Source organism: Episyrphus balteatus, chromosome 4, assembly GCF_945859705.1.
Source record: "Episyrphus balteatus chromosome 4, idEpiBalt1.1, whole genome shotgun sequence".
In the NCBI taxonomy this organism is placed as follows: domain Eukaryota; kingdom Metazoa; phylum Arthropoda; class Insecta; order Diptera; family Syrphidae; genus Episyrphus; species Episyrphus balteatus.
Genome location: NC_079137.1, coordinates 82,158,327 through 82,181,855, shown reverse-complemented (window position 1 = coordinate 82,181,855; position 23,529 = coordinate 82,158,327). Strand labels below are relative to the sequence as shown.

The following is a 23,529-nucleotide window of genomic DNA, read 5'->3' as shown; positions in this document are numbered from 1 at the left end:
TAAAAAAAAAAAACCATTTTTAAGCCAAGACACTTAAGACTGAAGAAATTAATGAGAAAGCAAATCTTGGAAATATTATGGAAGCCTCATTTATGTGACTGTGTCCAATAGTCACCATACATAATACATACTTATTTGTTTAAGACAATGATTTAATATTTCTGATAAAAAAGTAAATTTAAGATACACAAGAAAAAGACTGTCTTTTTCTCACAGCAACAACCTCTAGATACATAGCAGACCAAATATATAAATTCAAAAGTGCCACTTGAATTGATTGAGATTCTTTAAAAGAAAAAATCAAATATGAACAAAATCCACTCAAATATGGGTACTAACTATTGCATTTCACTATGCCTTTGGTCTGGTCACCCGTTTTACTTCGTATATAATCAAATCGAAGCAGCTACTCAATGCATTATTATCATTTCACTCGAAATGAATGTGCGTTAGTAGGGAAACCGGCTCTTCAATGAATATTCCCAAACAGCTTAATGCCGCTGTATCCCACTTGTATAAGCCTACGCATAGTTCTATCTGTACAATCATTCTTCTCTTCAATCGAGGAAAAAAAAATATCAGATGAATGTGATACATCCCATTCCATTCCCAAGCAAGCAAGTTTTCTAGTAAAACTATGCGGGGTTGGGGTATTATTAAATAGGGAAATTGGAAAAGATTTTCTATGACAATCGTTTTTTGTGATTTTTTTTTTTTTCAAATACTCGTAGGGTAACTTTGTAGTTATAATGATTTTATAACTAAGAAAATGTTTAATTTACTTGAACTTGACAAATGAACGTGGAAAATGAATATTGCCAAGGGATTTATTTCTATTCCATATTTTGTAAAAGTGGACAGTGGGATGTACCACAATATTTAAGGACAGCATCGATCATTTCACATTTCGTCGCTGTTTTAGAAAACTGGCATAACTCAAAAAATCCTGGTTTTTGAGTTATTGATGCCAATATACGCCGCGTTTTTTGGGAACTTAGTACTTAGCTCAGTAAAATTTTTCACGGAAACAACAACAAATGGTTGCTAAGGATAATCAAAAGTTTTTTATTTGTTGTTTTACAGAGAAATTTTTTTCTAAACTTGTGCATTTTTTAAAGATGATTTATTGACCAATTTAGAGTTTATAATCGAAAGAAGTGGAAAAGATTAAAATCTTGTATTCCTTTGGCTTTTTTGGTCGCAGTGGTTTTTACCCTTCAACAATAATTTATTTTTAATAACACTGGTTAACAAAATTAAACTTTTTTTTTGTTGCCGAAACAAAAATATACTTTTCTGAAGGTTTTCGGTAAGCTGAATTCGAATCCGAAGTCAAAAAAAATTAATCAGCTCCCGTTTTTGAAATATTACCGTTAGAAAATGCAGCATTTCGGACCTTATTCTTTTATACATGGAAAATTGTTTGAGCATATTTAGTAACGGTTTTTATAAGAACTATTTACCACCTTTTTAAATCTGTTTAAATCTTTCCGATATCTTTTTTACTGCCCGAGATATCCTCAGTTGTTTGGTATTTTTATAAATTTTATAACGTCATTATCTTCTTTATGATATATGAAGCCAAACCCACTGACTTCAGTTTAAGATATCTCGGGCAATACAAAAGATATTGAAAAGATTTAAACAGGTATCGAAAGATGGAAAACAGTTCTTATAGAAACCGTTACTATATATGCTCAAACAATTTTCCTAATACAAAAGAATAATATCCGTAGAACTCAAAAAAACGTTTTTTTGCATTTTCTAACGGTAATATTTCAAAAACGGGAGCTGATAAGTTGTTTTTGACTTCGGATTCGAGTTCAGCACACCGAAAACCTTCAAAAAAGTATATTTTTTTTTCGGCAACAAAACCCTTGTAAACCAGTGTAATAAATAAAAGTATCGTTTGTTGTTGTTTAAAGCCATAAATGTTTACTCAGTAAAATAATGAGTACCAATAAAACACGGCTACGGCTATACTGGAAACAATACATTCTTAATTTTTGTAGAACAGTATAAATTTTAAGGATTTGCATCCTATCACACATCTAATCCTTTTTCTTCAACTTATGAAAATAGTATGAAAAATTGACAAACTTGAAAATTTAAAACAGCTTTTCTGAAAAATTAAGATTTTTAAGTTATGCCAGTTTTCTAAAACAGCGACGATTTCTCTTCTGTTCAAATGATAATACACTTTTTCCACCGATATAAACATGCCACGTAAAATAAAAATAAACAAGCTCCTCTTATTCTCAAAACATATTTTGAATTTAAAGACACGTGAAGAAATATCTTAAAAACTGTTACTTCGAAATACAAGCTATGTAATTTGAAATTGTGAATTCACTTTAACGATATTATAATTATTGAACTATTTAGCCAGATACTTATTGTTATATCTGAAATATGAGTAATAAGCAAAAAACGATATCTTACATTGTATGATCTTTTTAGAAAATACAAACTTGACAAAATATAGCCACGCGTCTACCCAAAAATTGACTGGTGAGTAAACGCATGAAGGAAAAATATTTTTTTGGTTGGTATTTTGTTTTTTTTTTATCTTTTTTTGTTCTTCAAAAATAAATCACGTCAAAAATTTGCAACGTGTGTCTGTTATCCCATAAAATGTTGTGTAGCTGGCTACATTTCAAAATCAAAATAGATTTTCGCTATGATTTTTCTCTTTTTTAGTTGTTTTTTTTTTTATTATATTATTTAATGCCAATTTAATGCATATCCGGTGGTACTGGATTATTAAAAACAAATTTTTTTTTAATTAACTACAAAATTTTGTGTGGTTTTAATGGTTAGTTTGGTTTTGATGATGTGAGTTTTATATAGTGTCGGTAAACATCGACCAAAATAAGGCGGCTTAGTAAGGGTACGACAGATCTAACTGATGAGCCCACTGTCGTACCTGGGCGAAACGCTTTATAAATTTTTGGAGTTGAGGTCACTTGAACTTATAAATTGAATTATATTCAATCGCTCCACTTAAAATAAAAATAATTTTAATAATTTTTTATTATTTTTGTTATTTTTTTCTTCGTTATTGTTATCAAAACAAAAAACGATAAATTTCCATCATTCCCAAGACGATCAATCAGAAATATATTAAAAACAAAGATATTTCAGAACTTCGATTCATATTCTGACATCATTATATACTTTTAAAATCCAAGTTAAGAGAGCTTTCCCTATCAATAGAATAAACATCTCTACAGAATTAGAAAATGACCTGGAATCGATGCATTTTAGCTCTTCTATATTTGTTTAACAATTTTTTTCAAGTTGGTTGGACATTTCACTTATCCAGCATTGAATGCATGATAAGAATTGATAAAACCCATAAAAATATTAAGGGTCATACAAAAAATCTAGACCATGGCAGACCTATATACAATATAAAACCATTCGTAATCAAAAACGCTGTCTGCTTTTGAGCCGATTAGACTCAATTAGTTTCTGATTACCCATTGTAATCTTTTTTTTTTAAATATGATATGTACCCACTTCATAAATATAACACCTCATATATGTACTTTTACATATACCATCATAAAATATTGTCGAGACAGATATGCATTATGTTTCAACTTTAGGTAGACAAATCGACTTTTACTGGGAAAAAATTGATTTCCATAAACGTTGTTGCTATTGCTACCTACCTACCCAGTACCCACCTCTAATTCACATATATGAAGAAATTTATAACTTAAATAATAATCAATCTCATGTTATTTTCCCAAATTGTTCACACATGGGTGTTGTTTATTATCTATACCTACAAAATTATATAGAATCAATTTTTCCATTTTACTATTTACTTCCCAACTAACTATTAATGACTCACTCATAATTAAACTAAAAGTTGACATTCTATTTTTATTACTTTAAACATTTAAACAAGCATATGCCTAGTATAAAAATAAACTGGGTTATTGCATTGATAACGCACATCGATAACGAAATCGAAATAGTTAAGCCGCTTTAGTATAAAAATATACCTAGTATGTACCTACTCTTGACTTGCAACTTGCAGGTAGATTTTATAAGAGACATGCTCTATGCTAACCTAAGTTGTGTGTTTTATACGAAAAACACACATACAGCTCAAGTAATCATAATCGAATTCACTACACATAAGGAGGAGAAAAAAAAACCACTCATAATTCCTAGTAGAAACAAGGCCGTAGTCAAAGAGGGGCATGTCGGGGGTTTAACATCAGTAGTCAATAAATTATTTTTAATTAATTTAAAAAAAAAATATTACGAAAAGATTCTCTCTTGTTTCTGTCTTAAAAACGTTACTGTATTTTGGTTTGAAGTCGACCCCTAGTTAACTCACCAGTTTTCATGAGTTAACTCTGGGGGTCTACTACGTAATACGGGACGAGCAGCAAGCAAACGATACTGAAATAAATGATGGGTCCTTAGTATTTACTGAGCGCTATCAGATGGCAAACTCAATTTTAGAAAACAAATTGAAGCATGTTAAAATAAAAAGCACGATTGGGTCGTACGTACTTGCTCTTGCAGTTACAAACACTTTTATCTTAGTTTACTCATAGATTTTAAGAGCTGCCTCTATATAAATTTTAAAGAAATATTGTTGATGTTGGGGAAGAGCCGACATTTAGGCATTGTTATTTGATATTTTTCCAGAAAATTTAGAAATGCAGTTTTATTGCAATTGCTTTGAATATTACGTCTGCAAAGTTTAATCAAAATCGTTAGAGCCGTTTTCAAGTAATAACCTATAACTTGAAAAATTTGTAAAGGAGGTACACTCTCTAAGGGAGATATAAAAAAAAAAAAAAAAAAAAAAAAAAACAAAAAAAAAAAAAAACAACTTTCAGAATTCTATAAAAATCATCTGTACCAGATGGACGCACAGAATGAGTTTGGACTTGTGCTGTTTTTCCTCTGGACCCTTCAAACGACAAAGATCGATTATGTAAAACATGATAGTCGTAGGTGCAAACTAAACCAAAAAAGATATTTCTTTTGAGGCTCAAATGCATTTGCTTACATACAGACGGCTTATCGTAATACGTAGTAGCATTTGTACGATAACGAATTAGTTTCAACGATATACGTTCAGTTAACGGGAGTCATATTCATTTCCAGGATTAACTAACTATAAGTTAATCCATTACTGAATTAATTGCCCTTATGGATTATAAAGATGCTCTGCTTATGAAATCCTTAACGACTTGGAGGGATTAATTTTGGAATCTCCGTCTAAAATCAATATTTTGTGTAGTTCTACCATTGAATAATTACAAATAGAAGTGACACCGCATATTACTCATGCGACTATAGGAGCATCGGAAGATAGATGAACTACATAGGGTTGCACCTTAACTATCATTGTATTTTGCGTCTAAACTAATCATTTTTTTAAACCATCATGAAAAATTTACATTAATTGTAATTAAACATTCAATTCTTAAATCGAATTGTCTCTACTTTTACATTTTTCATTCTTGAAACAATTGACTTTGAATATCAACTTTCAAAAATTTTGCTCAAATATTGACCTTTACTTTTAGGTTAGCTAACTACAACTTTATCTGAATAAAAACTACAATAAATGAAATAAAATAAAACGTAGGTAAATGACAATAATCATAATCTCTTAATCCCCTGTTCAAAAATGTCTCCAACTACGGCCTTCACACCAGAAGTAGTGTGATTCTACGTAATGAGTAGTTTTTTTTGTATTTTATTTTACTTCTCAAGGGAGACCTGAACACCACTCCAAGGTGCTCCTGCTCAGACTTTCGAGTACACTTTGAATCAAACCACGATCGCGATCGCGTGTCTTGCTCGCTGGTTGTTGGGTGTCAAAAAGAAAATAAAATAAAATAAAAAACTTAAAAACAAATTATAAAACAAAACTCAGAAAAGCAAAAACAAAATAAGAAAAAATCTCTGGCACTGTTGTTATATTTATCTAATCAAATTCGTCGTTTATTCGGTTTCGGCCTGTATGTTCGGCGGCGAAACAGTCTACTTCGGCGTACTGAACCGTTCGGACGCGTGAAAATAAAACTCTCTTCTCAACAAAAAATCTTTTTTTTTTCATAATTTTATTCTTCCCGAAATTTATTCTTACTTTCTTCGGACAATAAAAATATTTAAAAATCAAAATCAATAATACCCAAACCCAACAGTGTAACAGATGAAAAATAGTTAAATTTATTCAAACAAGACTCAAGACTTGTGTGAATTGAAAAGACATTGGAGAGCATCTCAAATTAAGAAAAAAGTACGTTGTGTATAACACTTCTCTTGAACAAAGTGTTATATTTTTGGAGAGAAACAATTTATTGTTTGTTTAAAGTTTTTTCTTACTTTATTGTGATTGTTATTGTTTTAATTACAGTTTCAATTACTAAATCAATGATGATTTCTCATAGTCCGCCTATATTTAGTCATAGTCCGCCAGTCAGTTTCCTGTCTGAGTTCAGGAGCACCCAACATTTACCGTAAGTAAAACATTATTTTCTCTCTCTCCTTCCATCATAAAAAAAAAATTCAATCCTTCTTCTTAATAAAATACAAAATTATAATCTTGAAGAAGAGATTTTTTAAAATTTAATTCGTTAAGAATTCTACTTTTTTTTTAAATTGAGATAATGTAATTAATTACACTCTATGTGGTATTATACATTGAATTCTATTTTTGAATGCACAGTTTCCCTGATGATCAACGAGGCAGATTTTGTCGGCCGCAGGCACTTACACTGGCGTCTAGAGCCATTGCCAACAATGCAAATTCACAAGTGTACCGAGGACGACAGAATGGAATTGAACGTATGGCATCAGCTCCAGAGATGCTGTTGCCACCTAAATCGTGTATTCGACGTTCACAAACAGATAATCATGCCAAGGAGAGCCCATGTGCGAAAAATACCAATGAGAGGTATGTACTATTTAAAAAAAGTTAATTAAAAAACAAAAAAAAAAATACCCTTCAGCAGGCCTGTCAATGAAAATTGAGTGTTAATTGATTTAAAAAGAAAAACCATCCATATTGGTGTGGTGGAACAGTAATGTGATTAAATGGGGGTCAGAGTCAAAGTCAGATGTATATTTTTTTTTGTATCAAAACAGTTTTGTTAAATGAAAAAGAGCAACGTAGTATCTAGAAGGTTGTTTTAAAAAAATATACAAAATACAATAGCTTTTTCGCTAATGACCTCTTTTAAGCTTTACTGTACATAATCTCGTAGAGGCCTTAACTACATTTTTCATACTTCTGAGTTATAGAGAGAAACACTAAATCCAATGCCGCAATTTGCATATAAAAATGAAAAAAATAAACAAAATAATTGGAATTTTCTGACTTCTTTAAAGATCTAGATGAGAATAAATCAGAAACAATTTCCTAACTTCAAATATGCAAAAAAATCGAATTCGAAAATTTTGTAGTTAGGGCCTTCAGCATCATCAAATTGTTGTTATTTCATTCAACTCTTCAATAATAATATATTTAGCATTTAAATAAAAATGTTCCGAAAAATTCATACAAAGTTCATTCAATCTAACTACGTAATCGACAAACGGCACATTTTAAGTTGAAAACCAGCTGATGAAACTCAACTGGATTTGGTGGTGCTTTTGGTAGCTCATTTCATAATATTAGCCAGCTGATCATTTTCCTTGATCGTGATCGTGAATACCTACATACATACATAATATTTATAAAAAAGAGATAAATACAAAAAAAATCCGTCTGCAAAAATCATTTTACCTCACACACTCCAAATGATGATGGCGTGATTAGACCAGATTAGCAAGTTTAGTTTTTTTTTTGTTAGATATTATTTTCATTCAATTTTTTAGGTATACCCGTATACCCCATTTATTTATGTTACTAAAGGTTCTTTAAATAAGATGAAAAGTTTGTTATGCATTTTTTGTCTTTTATGACAAGGTCAAGTTTAAGAAAGAATTTGAAAACCAAAACTCGATTAATTGTGGGCACTTGCAAATTTGATGCTGACTGAATGGTTGGATTCAGACAATTCTGGCGAATAATTCATAATTTTCAAATTGATGATTTTATCATATCTTAAAGTTGGACCATCAGATAAAATGTTTTCGTTTTGTTAGATCATATATATCAATGGATTCTAATACGATGGACATTAAGAGCCGTTTGCTGAAACGCAAATTAAGGACATATAAGAATTTATGATCAAATTAAATACATATTTAAGTTTCGTATAAGCAAATGGGCCTACAAAATTTAGTAATCAGTTTCAATTGATCAAGAAAGATAGAAGGCTCGAATTGGCCTCATGTACTTTGTAGTAGGTACTTCAATCTCTTCGCTAGTTACAAAAAAAAATAATTTAACGTTAGATACTTCAATATTTGAGCTTAGGCACTATGAAGATAAATAAAATATAGTCATGTTGGTGCATTTGGTTTCCGATTCAATCGATCTTATCTCAAACAAATAAATATTATTTTCTTTTTGTCTATGCACACAAAGCATAGACATAAATATGGTATGAACAACTATTTGCTAACAAACAAAACCCCGACGTGTCTCTGTTCACTGATTCAATTGTGTTTTGTTGTTGTTTTTTTTAAGTACACACCAACAAATATTTTTTTGATAATTTGAAATGTCAATGCTGGAAGAAAAAAATAACCAAATGACGGAAAATATTTGATATTTTGTCCAAAGGGTAAATATTCAGATATAAATTCAATGAAAACTACCTGCCTTTTCGAAAGTGTTAAATAAAGAAGATTTATTTTTTCCCATAATGTCATTCATCAAATATTTATATGGATCATTTTGTGAGAGCTAATGAATTAGATATTGAATAATGCATTCTTTTGTGCAGGTTAGGTCTCTGAAGTCTAGGGGATGTCAGTCAGCAGTTTCCAAAAAAAAAATGCTCATTTTTAATGAGGAAAGGAAATTTAAGCATCAGTGTTCATTCGAGTGGTTTTAATTTTTTAAGTCTCAAAAACGCTGGAGTGACTGACTACTTATTTTTTGGGTGCTGGCACTTACAGCAGATATAGCATGTTTTATTTACTTTTACCATGTCGCTAGATGAAAATGAAAGGGCTTTGCATTAAACATATAACTCTAATATCTTCGCTAGCGCAATGTTGCACTCAAAGCATCAAATACTAAAAATTCATACCCTTTATATTTAGTGTGTCGCTTTGTTGTTAATTAAATAACTAATGACACGTGAGTAGAAAAATCAAGACATTTGAAATTTTCCAATTGGTGATTGGCAGCTGAGAATATTTAGATCTTCGAGTGATAAAAAGAAAAACGATTCTTTTAAATTTGTGAAAATAAACTTTTGTTTTCACAATGGGCCTAGAACAGTTAAGTTTAAAAATTAACAAATAAAAACGCAACTAACACAAATGTTTTTGTTAATACTAGCAATTAACACAATGTTCTACACTCTTAAACAAAAATAAGTAGGTTCAAGACAGATGAACAACCACAAAATCGGTAATTAAATAAATAATTTACTGAATTCCTCTTTTCTCTGCTCGTGCATTAAACCTGATACAAATGGCTTTTTTTCAAAAAAAGTCGCAGTTCTTCCGTTTCATAAAAAAAATAATATTGAAAATAATACATTTTTATACTATTCAATTAAATAACTTTATCATCAAAAGCGTATCGTTGGTTAGGTATATCAACTGCATATAACTTACACAAAATGGAAAAGATTTTCTTCCGGACAGACATATAAGTACGTACTTAATATCTGCCACTTGAAACCACAAGAAAATTAAAAAAAAACTTTCATTTTCAGCGTCTTATAGACTGAAGTTTATTCAAGTATGGTACCCTTAAAGTACCTCAGCTTGACGTCGCCTTCAATCGGTCGTCGTCGTACAACCATGTAGGATTCATATATGTAGGTAGTTTAGGTAGGTGAATAAATCTGTTCACTAAAATGAAAAGACAAGGCGCCAATTGTCGCTCCGGTCGTCAATCTCACAAGTCTAGTTCATGCGTAATCATATATAATAGAAAGATAATCTGATGTTGTAATTAGAAGAAAGATATATAAAAAAATCAATGTATATTCATGCATTTGTGGTTAATCGATATAATCAAATTACACAAAATGTAATACAATATACATTTTTTTTTTTTTTGGTACCCTACTGTTGTATATTATGTACCTATAAGGTTTGAAATAATGCCACGTCTTTTTACGCGACGCTTTAAAGACAATTCCTTACTTTGTCCACCAACTATGGGCCACAAATATGTGTTGAGAGAGAAATCTGCGGCCGGTTTTCTTTTTTTTTTTTGACACATTTGTGGTGTGGTGTACTCAATTTGAAAAGATATTACTCAATCTTGACTTGTTAATTAATTATGCCGGAAAGTTTATTCTTAATTTAATTTACGACTCATTGGTATACGACGACGTAATCGACGAGCCCCTGATCTGTTTTAGTTGTTGAGGTGTGAAAACGTTACTAAAGCAAAAATGATGTGCTAAGAACAACAAGTGGTTATTTGTGCAATTCAATTTTTGTACAGGGGGCAAAGCACTAAGAATGAATTAAAACGTAGTTTTTTTTTTTATTTTGAAATTGATAGCTGCTTTGTGTTAAATCTTACAAAAGCTTCTCAAAATAGAAATGAATTTCTCTATTGAACACCTTGGTTTTGTTCATATGTTAGTAGGTATATATGTACATATCAAGCTTAAATTGTTGAAACAAATAAAAAATAGGCAAGTTATTGCAAACTATAATAACTTTAAGTGACAATACTTGTCATCTTTTTTTGTTGACTAATCAAATAATACCCATTTTTGGCTGCACGTGAATTAAACAAACTATAGCCGAAAAGAAAGATGAAATACATCTTCAAGATTTCTGATCACTCTATTTAAGCATGACTTCCAAGTTTGTTAAATTAAGAAAAACAAATAGAAATCTATTTTAAAGTCTATCACCTGTTGAGTAAATAAAAAAAAGGTTATATTGTTTAAAGACAACCAGGTTTGCTTTAAACTTACCACAATTCAGTGGATTTTTTTTTATCAAATATAGCAAATCCTTTTGTTTATAATTGAAGTTAATGATTTTGACATCATCATGAAAATAGTGGCATACATTTTGATTATTTTTCTTAAAACATTTGATAGAAGAATAGAAGTACGTCAGACTAAGCCAAATAAAAACAAACATTGGCAAAAAAAAAAACAGACTTTTATTTTATAAAACAGCTTTTCTAAGAACTCAAAATGTATAGAAATTCCACGAAAAATAAATATTTTATCCGAAATAAACAAAACGTTCTAGTGTTGCCACCACATATTGTTAGCGTTGCTTAAGAAATATTTAATTGCCTTCTCCTACAACGAGACAGTTTTTTCGGCACTGTCGAACATGATACGAAGAATTTACCAACTCCAGATTTTGTTTCTTGGATTTTTTTCTACAGATTTTGAATTTGAAGATATGTTCTTAAAAAAAAAAAAAAAAACAGATTGAGAAAACGCCAATATTCTAATTTACGAGTTCAATGATAATGTTTGCCTAGTACATTTTGAAAGGCGTAAAAATAAAAATCATTGTAATATAAAAATAAAACCATGAAAAAGTATGTATTTCAAAGTGAAAACATCTGTTGCTATTCGTAAAGATATCAAATAACTTCTCTATTTTATTTCCTATTGGGTTGAAACACTTCAAATACAACATGAATAAATATTAAAGAAAAACTATATCATCCTAATGATTCTTTTCTTTATGAAGATGGAATGTTTAAAATGCACTTCAAAATAAAGGGTGTGTTTTGTTTAAGAATATAAGAAAAACAAAGTGGTGGTATTTAATGTTTTGTTTTATGATATTTCTTTTGATAGATAACACATTTTGAATCATTTTTTATCAACAAGTTAAATGTTAAAGAATGTTTCAGTTTTAGAATGCAATTGATAACATTCCAGCTGAGTTCGATGACTAAAGTCGTTAACGACATAAATATGGTAATTTCTCTTAGAGAATAGAATACGTTCATACCAATTAAGGTCTTTGGGATATTATCAAAAATTGTTCAATGGAATTTTTTTTTTTTTTTTTCAAAAGCACTAAATGTATAAATTCATTCAGTTCCAAATAGAGATTATTAATTAAAAAACAACTGCATATTTTACCAACTTGAAAAATATTTCTCATTTATAATTTCGATAAGAAATGTAGGGTAGTCTGGTTCTGTTTTTTTTTTTTTCTTTTTTTCAAAATAACCTTCTGGTTAAAAGATTTTGAATGTACTTACATTTCAAAGTCAAAGTACTAAAACTTTCGTAACAAGATTAAATCGAATGTTAAATAAGATTGTAACTGAAATGATAGTAAGAGATTTTGAAGGTTAACGACATGAAATACATAAATAATTCCAGGACTCACTTTTCCAAAAAATCTTGTTTGCTCTATACTCCTGAGGTCATCCTACTTGAAAGTGACCTAATTTTCTTCCGAAATAAAAAAAAACTCTAGGAGGTTTTTTGCATTTTTGTATAATGACGAATAATAATCATATCACGAAACCCAACCGATTCCAACACAAATTCTTGTCTTATCTAAAAATAAAAATTAAAGAAAAAAAAAAAAAAAAAACAAAACAAAACACAAATGTTTATAATTAAAATTCACAAAAAAAAAGAAAAAAAATCAGCTGTTTATATAAATTTAGAATAAAAAACGTATGATTTTATGTTTATTTGATGATTAATAATTCTTTGAGGTCAACCGCGGTGTACATTCCATACATACAAATGCAGTAATTGCAATAAATTAATATTTATTTTGTGATTATATAAAAATAAATATTAAAACCAATCTTTCTTTTCATTTAAAGATAACACCAACAATAATGAATTGTATATTCAAAAAAAAAAAAAATACAGAAAATCGAACATTTTATGATCACGCATTTATTGCGTGATTATTATCAGTCATAAAGACGCCAAGACCGACCATCATGATCTTAAGCGACCAACCAACGACAACGCCGCTACGGCGTGATTGTTTTACATCAGGAGGTTTCTTACTTTTTCTTTTATTTTTTTCACTTCTTTTGCTTGGTTGGTGCTACTATCACCATTACCACGTTGCTTTCTATAAAGAATGGGTCAATCACATCATCTTCCATGAATGTAGCTTTTAGCTGCTTGAAGTGCAACATTCAACAAGCGGACGCGCAGTGGGCAGTTATGGCAGATATGTATGTTGACTTTAGGCGGCTTGTCAAGTCATTTGTTTTAAGTGCAGCAAGTTGCAGCTATCCTATATGAACCAGTCTTGAATTCCAATTCCAAGGATTTACCTGGTGGGGTACGTTTCACTGGGTGAACCGAATGATAGAGTGTCTTTTGCATAATTTACATACAACATACAAATTTACATATGCTCGCTCACTCAAAATGTCTGTGTATAGAATACCTGATGGTAGGTGGTAATCGACGAAAACGTGCGCCCCAATATTATTTAAATCTAAATATACACAAGTATGTGTGTATAGCCGCCAGACGCCACCCGACCTGCCGATAGTGAATTGGACTAAATAAAATGTTTTGGTTTTTTTTTTTCTGTCGCTTTTTTGGAGGGGGTTCGGGTTATTTTGGGTATTGATACGATTTATTTTAGTCGACCGCAGCGGCAAACACGCGTATGCGTAGGCCTACATCAGCAGATTGACGAGCGTGGGGACGACATTTCCTCGTTTCAATCATTCCATTAATGCATGATGCAGGAATATCTCTCAACATACGTCTTTGAAATTCGAAGTATACAAAGTTTAGAGATCTTGTGGATTGAAAGGTGTTTGTTTTTTTTTCTAAATAAAACAAAAAAATAAAATCACCTAAAAGAATTTCTATCTTATCTCTTCTGTAAATAAGCAAATTATTTTTTTTTTTCGTCTCGTAGATTAAACCACCTATTTTTATTGCGTCATTAAATTATTGTGACCTATGGAAAATTTTTGTTCATTTCATTTTTTGTTTTTGTAAAAGTAAAAATTTATTGCTAGAAAACTATTCTGAATAAAAAGAACAAACTATTCGGAAGAACCAAAACCAACTTGTTACAAGTTGAACATTTTTTGATTTTTTGTAAATGCGTCGCCTTGTCTCGCCGAATCACTAGGCCATCACGTGAATATATTTTAAATTAATGAATTTAATGCTCGCGTCGATAGGAAATTCGATGTCAAGTACGAATGTTGTACCTACATTTAGAATAAATTGATTCTCTCTTAGAACATTTTATTTTAATTCCTTCGTTAACACACACTTTTGTTACATAAACCAACATTAGAGGGATTATTTGTTAGTTACTTTTTGGGGTGATGCCAATGTTGAATGTTTTTGAACTCAAATGCACCTTAAATTTTTCAATTATTATTTCTTTAAAAATACACTTGTGTGTTATGTGTATAGTTTCTTTTTCAAGGACAACACTTAGTCATATTTTTTTCATTGAATAAACTGAAAAATCTTGCGACAGGTGTAAAATTTTCATTTTGCATTCCTGATGTTTGAAGGCAATTGAGCATTTAATAAATTTATCAATGAATTTAAAATTTCAACATTTCTGATGACAAATTTCTTCTTTTTCGTTTTAAATTTATAGGTGTGCCAATTATGAGTACAAACTTGTTGGGAATGTAAAACGTTTACTAAAGGAACAAATAAATGATTAGGGTCCTACGGAAGAATTTACACAGAAAAACTCCATATACAAAGGACAATGGTAATTTTTGTATGGGAGCTGGCCCTGAGACCAATAACGATGAGTCGTATGTCATTGGAAAGGTATTTTTGCGTAGATCAATTGTTTATATGGCGCCAAGACTCAATTCGCTGTGAGGAAAAAGTTATAGCCATAAATGTAGAACATAGTAAAAACAGGTAATAGACGGAGAGACGACCGCCGAATTACTGAGATCATACGGATAAGGGATAAAATTGGTGTCAAATGAAAAATGAAAAAAATAGGGTTACCGCTTTTAAAATGGTAACTTCTATGTGGCAACCCTATTTTAAAAGAAATAATGGTATATTAAATATCTTTGTAGTATGATCAAATAAGAACATTTTTTAAATGCCAAACAAAAACTTAGATAGTGAAAAAATTAACAAAATAATATAAGAAATGTTGGCCGCCTAAAAATATGGCAACGCTATTAACGTTAACAAAAAAAAAAAAAAACAAATCAAAAAATATTTTTTGAACAACAGATTACAATTTTGTATCCACTAAAAGGCTCAACTCTATATCAATCTTTAGCTGACAAAAAGACGATCAAGTACTTGGGAACCTTAAGGAAATCCTAAGAAATACTTTACAGCCAAAATGTGTGATATCATATGTTATCTTCTTACCTTCAACTCTTTCAAATTCCATAGTTTTTGTAATAGTTTTTCTGTGTTTCTTAACATTTGCGTAAGGTTGCCAAGTAGGTACTTGCTCGTCTTTTTGTCAGCTAAAGATTGGTACAGAGTTGAGCCTTTCAGTGGATACAAAATTGTAATCTGTTGTTCAAAAAATATTTTTTGATTTTTTTTTTTTTTTTAACGTTAATAGAGTTGCCATATTTGAAGGCCAACATTTCTCATATTATTTTGTTAATTTTTTCACCATCTAAGTTTTCGTTTGGCATTTAAAAAATGTTCTTATTTGATCATACTACAAAGATATGTAATATACCATTATTTCTTTTAAAATAGGGTTGCCACATAAAAGTTACCATTTTAAAAGCGGTAACCCTATTTTTTTAATTTTCTCTATCAACTTATCTTTCATTTGACACCAATTTTATCCCTTATCCGTATGATCTCAGTAATTCGGCGGTCGTCTCTCCGTCTATTACCTATTTTTACGATGTTCTACATTTATGGCTATAACTTTTTCCCCACAGCGAATTGAGTCTTGGCGCCATATAAACAATTGATCTACGCAAAAATACCTTCCCAATGACATATGACTCATCGTTATTGGTCTCAGGGCCAAAATTACCAATCTCCTTTAATGATCGCGCTAAGATAGATTATTCCTCTATTCTATTTATTTAGAAAATAAAATGCAGTTTTGAGGTTTTTATATCAAGCGAATGGTTGACAAATTGATCACTCCTTTTAGGTTTTTTTTTTAGTAAATAGAGAATTTTAAACTTGTTTGAGAAGTTTTAAGATATTAATAATCAAATTCTTAAAAAACGGTTTAAATTAAGCTCTACAGTTAACCCGTTGGTTAAACAAAATACGACCCCACAGTGAAAACTTAGTTCATGATAGATGCAGTTCCGTCAGAGGATATCTTCAGGTTAAATTCAAAACGAATGGGACATTATTGCTTCTTTATTTAAGCTGACCTTAAAACGAAATTGGAACTCGTCTTACAAATACAGTATGAAAGACTCCATAAAATCCATTCAAAATGCTTGTAATTGTAATTCGACATCTGTATGGGACAAAATATTGTATTTTTTGGGAGAATAGTTTACAGTGGTGTCCTGTTTATTCACATTTGGGCTCAAAAATTCCAGTTCGAAGCATTATTTTGTTTGTTCCAGCCGAATTATATATGTAGCTACTGAAAATGTTAAAATAGGTATACTCAAAAGAGATAAAATAAATATTTTGATTTCATGATGTTCAGTTTGTTCGTAAACCTACTTATCTTATCTGACATAAAAGCTGATTAATGTAATATAAACATGAATTATTGGCATGGATTCTTTAGGTTAATTTTGAATATGTTATAGGTATTTCGAGCTACGGATTATTTCTTCCAATTTTTTTTTTTTTTTGGATACAATCAAGATTTTTTTTACTCAATTTTCGCGGAAATAGATAATAAATAATAATAGATTTGTTAATCGCTGGACTCAAATACAAATGTTATTATAAATGTGACCTATAATTTTTAATGATTTTTAATTTGAATTTTGATTGGTTTTCATATTGAATTCACGAAACAACTCACAAGCCTTAGAATATAGAGAATTGGTTAGGTAATACCGAAAAGTCAATATTAGCAAAGATACCAACAATTTTTTTTTTCAAAATTAATTGCCGCTTCCATGTTTTTTTGACAAAAATATCCGCTGACATTTTTTTACGGTTAGAGAACGAAAAGCGCATTTTTGAGTCAAGTTTTAAGTTTTGCTTTTTCGCAAAACCAAAGCGATCAGTACGTATTGTGAAAAAAAGGAGAGAGGGAATGAGTCAATAAAATTTATATTGATATTCAATTTTTTCTTCCGACTATGAACATCTCAATTCATGTGACATTCAAAATTGTTGATAAAAATATTAAAATGTTTTGAACTTGGTGCTATTTTTAGTTCGTCTCGTTGACATTGAAAGCTTAGCGACATTTCATAATGTAATACGCTGCCAAAAAAAACATGGTTTTCAAAACTTTTTATCATAGGTTTGCCTGTCTTAATCGCCAAAAATGTTGGGGACAAAATACGGTTTATTTATATTTTGTTAGTTCAGAACTCTATATTTTAAAATCAAGCATACAATTTTAAGGATTCAATTTTGTTAGTGGGAATATAAATTCTAAATTGGATTTCCCCTCTTTCGAAAATTAGGTCTGTATTTTCCTCGTTTAATAATTTCGGGGAAGTACAGAAGATTTTTGATTTAATTAGTATTTTGATTTCCAAATCCCAAGAAGAAAATTTAAGTCTTTCCAACCTAGATTGTACCTAAACATGAGACATATCTAGCCTACAGCTGTTGGTGCTTAATTACACTAACCAATTTGTTTCTTTGAAACATCAAAAACTATGCATTCTCATTCATTTTAAATCCCATAAATCTTATTTCATACTTATTTTTGATAAACGAAAACGCTAATATCTTACAAATACAAGTCTCATGTTGTGTTTCTGCTGGTGACGGCAAAGAAATTCTTTAATTTTCTTTATTATTCCAACAAAATTTGCTTTATTAAATTGTTTTTCTATTCGGATCTCGGATGTTTCATTCTTTTTCATTTTCATTGGCAAAATTTTAAATTAAATTAGATTGTAAATGCTTTTATAGTAAGAATAGCAAACAAAACCCAAAATAAAGAAAAAAAAATAAACTCTTGCGTGTGCCCCCGCAATCTTTATTTATTATGAAATATATAAACTAACTAAATTCTATGTAGTGTGTAGGGGTAGGGTATTGCTTTGAATTCAACTTCACAGGCGGCAGATTCTTTTTTTTTATATTCTTAGAATAGAATGCAGCGAAACAGACAGTCAAAATGCAAACTTTTTCTATGACCTCTGGCAATTTATTTACACCCAAAAATAGAATCGTTTGCTTTTCTGACGACGATACCTTATGCCGTGCGGTTGCGGGACTCTATTTTGATTTTGCAAATCGAAAGGAAAAAAAACATGAGTTCGTCGTGTAACTTGTGATGGATGTTTTGGTATCTTTGTATTTTTTTTTTTTTCTATTTTGTTAGAGAAAAGAAAATTGCGCATATATTTGGTATTTGTCTGGTATTTTTAAAATTTTGTCTGAGTGTCTCTTTTTTTTTGTGTTTGTTTTGGTTTTCAACTTTACTTAAGGTATTACGAAATTTGAAGAAATTCTTAACTTAATGCAATAGAGAACATCTTGTCAGTAAAACAGGTGAAAGATTTTTGTCACTAATGAGATTATATTTCTTTTTTTTTAATACTAGATTAGATTAGAAATAATTAAATGTATTGCAGAAGTTAATTGCGTTTTACTTATTTCGGGAAAGGAAATGAAATTTAAATTTGGTCTTTTTATGTTTAAAAAAAGACATTAAAATCAAAAACTTCTTCCGACATGGGTATCGAATTAGATTGACAAATGCTTCCCAAGTTTTTTCTGACCTATGCCAAAATAAACGGAAGAAGCCAAGGTGGTTTTGGTAAAGAAACAAAAAAATATAAGGAAGTCTTTTTGAACTTTGTCCATTCCCTAAACCAATATTTTTCTTTATTATTAAATTTTTGGAGTGAAGCCCAATTAATATCCTTTAAGTTTCTATTTGCCTCTTCTTTAAGCATAATGATATAAATTTGTTTTTATTCTAGCTAAGGGGCCTAACTTATTTCTACTGTCTTTAGTAAATGTTTTATTTTTTTTTTTTTAATTTAATACAAATTTTGTTCTACTTATTCTAATGTAGCGTGTAAATACCTTGATTGATTAGAATTTCCTCCTGTAGTTGCTGTTTGGATATCGTTTTACGTTCTTCAATTACCTAGTTCTTGCAAGATCAGTTCTTTTGTTTCAAGAAAGTAGAAAATGGGTAATTATAAGTCTTTCCATCAACATGAACATCCATCTTAAGATGTGTGGTTATGACTTCGTTCTAACTGGTGTTTGATTTCAGTCCTCATTTCAAATGTTAATGACTTTTGCATTCTGTTAATTTCTATCTTAGGATAAATGTCTGTAATGGAACTGGCTGCATACAACTCTATTCTTGTGCCTAGCGTATTTTCTTGTCAGTCAGCGATATAAATTTTGAATTGAAAAGGTCTTAGCTTTGATCCTTGTGGTATTGCAGCCTTGAAGTATTTAAATACTGATTTTTTTTTCTTAAAACCTGGAAAAAAAGAGATGATTTGTAAGAAAATTTTGATACTTGGTAAATATCAAGGATACATACATTCTTATCGATTGATTCAACCGCTGTCAAGTGCTTTTTCTATGTCTACTAAGCTTGCTACAGTGATTTTCATTGTGTTAAGTCCACGGTGATGTCGTTGTGAAGTCTTAAAAGCTGCTACATGGTTTGGAATTAAGAGTACATTTATAGCCCGTGTCTCCTCCAAAAATCACAACTTTGTGATTTCCTATAGAGCAGGTCACAACTCACAACCATCTAAACAAAGGTTATATTCTTTTTGTGAATCTCACAAGTTGTGACTGTGGGGGTGAATCGGACTGTTAGTATCACTTCCGTTTAATAATGCTTGCACGCGCAACCAAACAAATTATTTCTATTCGACAGCGGAATTTCTCTTTTTAAATAATAAAAACAATCTAAATTTTTGGTCGTAAAAATGTTCTCGAACCAAACAAATAATTTATCAAATATAAAAAAGCACTCACAATCTCATTAATATTATGTGACATTCGCTTAATTGGCCTAACGACAGCAAATCCTTATATTATACAAACATTTTTTTAGTCTAGATCTAGGATAAGGTCAAGATTTATATTATTTTCTTTTGCGCATCTTAAAAAAAAATATTAATGTAAACAACATTTTTTGTCTTTTTTTTTTTTTGGAATATTTCCAATTTTTATTAATATTTTAAATATTTTATTTGTATTTCCAGTCGTTTGCGCAAAAAAGTGATATTTGCTGATGATGAGGGACTATCATTAACAGAGGTACGAGTAATGTCTGAACCCTCAAATGTACCCCCATATTGGAGTGTGAAATTTTTAGAACAAATCACACAAGGTCTTGTTAGTCCACATCCAGCTGATCAATGGGCTGTGGATTTTAAACAACCTGCATCCGACTATTTGTCATTTAGGTGGGTGTTTTTACAAATAAAATGTTTTATTTTTAATTTAAATGGAAAATTTAAATCTAATTTTAGACAAAAAATCGAAAAAGATTATGTTTGTCTGGAGAATGTAATTGTTAAAGACGATGAATCTCTAATTGTGGGAACTGTAAAAGTTAAAAATACAAATTTCGAGAAGGAAGTCATTGTCCGCGTTACGTGGGATGATTGGAAGACCCAACAAGATATGTTTTGTTCATATGCTAGGGTAAGTTAGAACAAAATTGATATTTTCTTATTCATTTCTTATAATTTTTTTTTTATCTTAAAGACTTATGGACCAACAGCAGCTTATGTGATCTTTGATACATTTTCCTTTAAAATAACCCTACCCCCAACATCCAAGCGATTGGAATTCTGCATATGCTATCGAACAGCCGGAAAGGAATACTGGGATAACAACGAGAACAAAAACTACACCATCACAAAGCGATCGCCTTTCTATTATCATGCCCTGTCGCCATATGAGCCATACCGACATGGTAATCAAGTTTCGGGCATGTCGAAGCTTTCGAATGCATTATCTAAAACTGAAAGCAAATACAATGCGCAAGAACCCAGTCCATATTACTGATCGTATCGATCCAAAACAACATGGAACCAACTTCTTGCAAATTCAAGACTCAGTTAATGGTAAATTTTGGCAATCTTTAAAAGAATTTCTTATTTGAAATTAATATTTTTGTTTCTTTTTAGAATATGAAACCAGAAATGAATCCTAAATAAAGGTTGTGTGTAAATAAAAAAGAGTACAAGGTTAAACTGAGGGCTTACGATCGATACGCACCTCTACAAAGCCTCAGCTAGCAGCTTCAAGCAGCATTTCAACGGTCTGCATCTATATAAGACCTTGAAAAAAAAAAACAACATTTAAATGACTATTTAAACAAAAAAATAACTACTACTTTATCTACTCAAAAGTTTTATATACCTATCCTTTTTATTTTGTACCTTTATCATTTAGTTTTAACTCTGACCCAACTGTCCTAGTTAAAGATTTTTAAAATCGATAGTCTCCAACTGTGCCATAGTCGTGATTATTATAAATGTCAATTTTATTTCTTTTTCTTATAATCCTTTGGAATATTTGTGAGTGTTTTTGAATTGTTCGTATGCAAATGAGGATATTTTGTTTTTGTTTATACCAGCTAAAAATATTAATTTTTTTTATTAAATTTAATCAGGGAGTATGTATTTATCATTTTGAATGAAATTTAATTCGGAGATAATTAGAAACAAAAATATAATATAAAATTCAACTAGAAAGAAACAAATCTGAAATTAAATATATTTATAAAAAAAAATGAAATTAATAAACAAAAAAATAACGAAAAAAATACTGAAACCAAAAGACTGAGATACTGGTGAATTTCGTACTAAAAACAACAAACAAAATTGATTAAAAAAAAAAAAAAAACAATATAAGAAACATAAAATGTTTGTGTTTTATGTAAATAGATGATAATGTGAAGTTGATGATAGTTTGTAATTTAAATGTACTTCTACCCTTCTTATTATTTTTTTAATTATTATTTTTTTTATTTTTTAAGTGATGATATATGTATATTATTAAGGAGCTATTTTTATTATTATAATTTTTATTTTACTTTAATGTACCTACACTAGATGTATAAAACTGCGAGGTTGTTTTTTTTTAACTATACGATATCTCTTCTATTAACTAATGTGAAGAGAAAATCAATGACAATTTAAAAGAAAAGAGAGAAAAAAAACATTTATTGTATAATACACTGCTTAAGATGTTTAATTTTTCTATTGTAGAATAAAATAAAAAATAAAGAAAAAAACAGATATATATGATAATAATATGATTTGACTTTTATTAGCATCATTTGATAAACGAAACAAACTTGAAGGTAAGCAGTAACGATGACGTTAAACGACTTTTCTTGTTGTATCTTCTTCTCCAATTACCATCAATGCACAATAAACAGGGGACCAACAATCGCCCGAAAACTTTTCTTTCAAAACAATCCAAGATGTTTTCGTTAAAGGGTATGTCTCTGCACCATATATCAGGGCTGGGAGAGTCTTGCATAAGGACACCCTAGTTGCTAGAGAGAGGAGATCGCGCGATAGAAAATGTTCAACAATTTCATCTTCCTGCTACTTAACTTGGAATCAAAGAACTCAATTCTGCAAACTTCCCATGCCTCAGTAAATATCATAAAAACATTCCAAATTGTGATCTCTGATCAGAACTTACAAGTTTGAAATTTTTAACATGGTTTCTTAAAAAAATATATTAATGAATGTAGCGCTGAAAAGATTTTTGAATCGGTAGCTATTTAGTCTTACTTCGATGTAAGGTATCGTAAAGCCATGTCAATTTTCATCTGCTCTTAAAAGAAATGTACACTATGTTGCTTGTATAGACATCTTAGAAGCTGTTCGAACAAAATTAAGTTTTTGTGACTGATAAAAAATATAAATTTTGGCTGATAAAAAATGTTCAGTTGGAAACGAAAATGTTATTTTTTAGCTGGAGCTGCACACAACTCGGTTGAAATTCTTCTGATTTAATTTTAGCTCGGCTAAATAATTTATGAGAGAATTTTTGTATGGGAGCTAAAATTTAAATAGATCCGATTACAAGACTTTGGGTGGACTTTGGAAATCTCATTATTTTGAGCTTTTGCTAGCATTCGTATGCAAAATTGTTTTGAGACAAAAATCTCAATAAAATGAGATCCAACTCATTTTAGAGATCTATCTCATTTGAAATTTTTCCGTATGCAGAAAAAAAGCTGTGTCTCATTCAAATGCGCTAAAGCTCGTAAAATGTTGCGACTGGAAATTAGTTGTCTCAGAAATATAAATGGCTTAGTATTTAAATATTTTTGCTCCTGTTGAGTCACCACGAAATTATAAAATTCTTTATAGGTTTACCCACA

General features: G+C 30.1%; 1 protein-coding gene across 1 annotated transcript; it reads left to right on the top strand.

Moving 5' to 3' along the window:
- The first annotated feature begins 5,788 nt into the window (after positions 1-5,788).
- Positions 5,789-22,034, top strand: LOC129919757 (protein phosphatase 1 regulatory subunit 3B). Its single transcript, XM_056000783.1, has 7 exons — positions 5,789-6,283; positions 6,401-6,503; positions 6,713-6,940; positions 20,378-20,581; positions 20,648-20,822; positions 20,886-21,247; positions 21,311-22,034. The coding sequence occupies exons 2-6, from the start codon at positions 6,418-6,420 to the stop codon at positions 21,186-21,188; spliced, it is 996 nt and encodes a 331-aa protein (XP_055856758.1). The 5' UTR covers positions 5,789-6,283; positions 6,401-6,417; the 3' UTR covers positions 21,189-21,247; positions 21,311-22,034.
- The last annotated feature ends 1,495 nt before the right edge of the window (positions 22,035-23,529 follow it).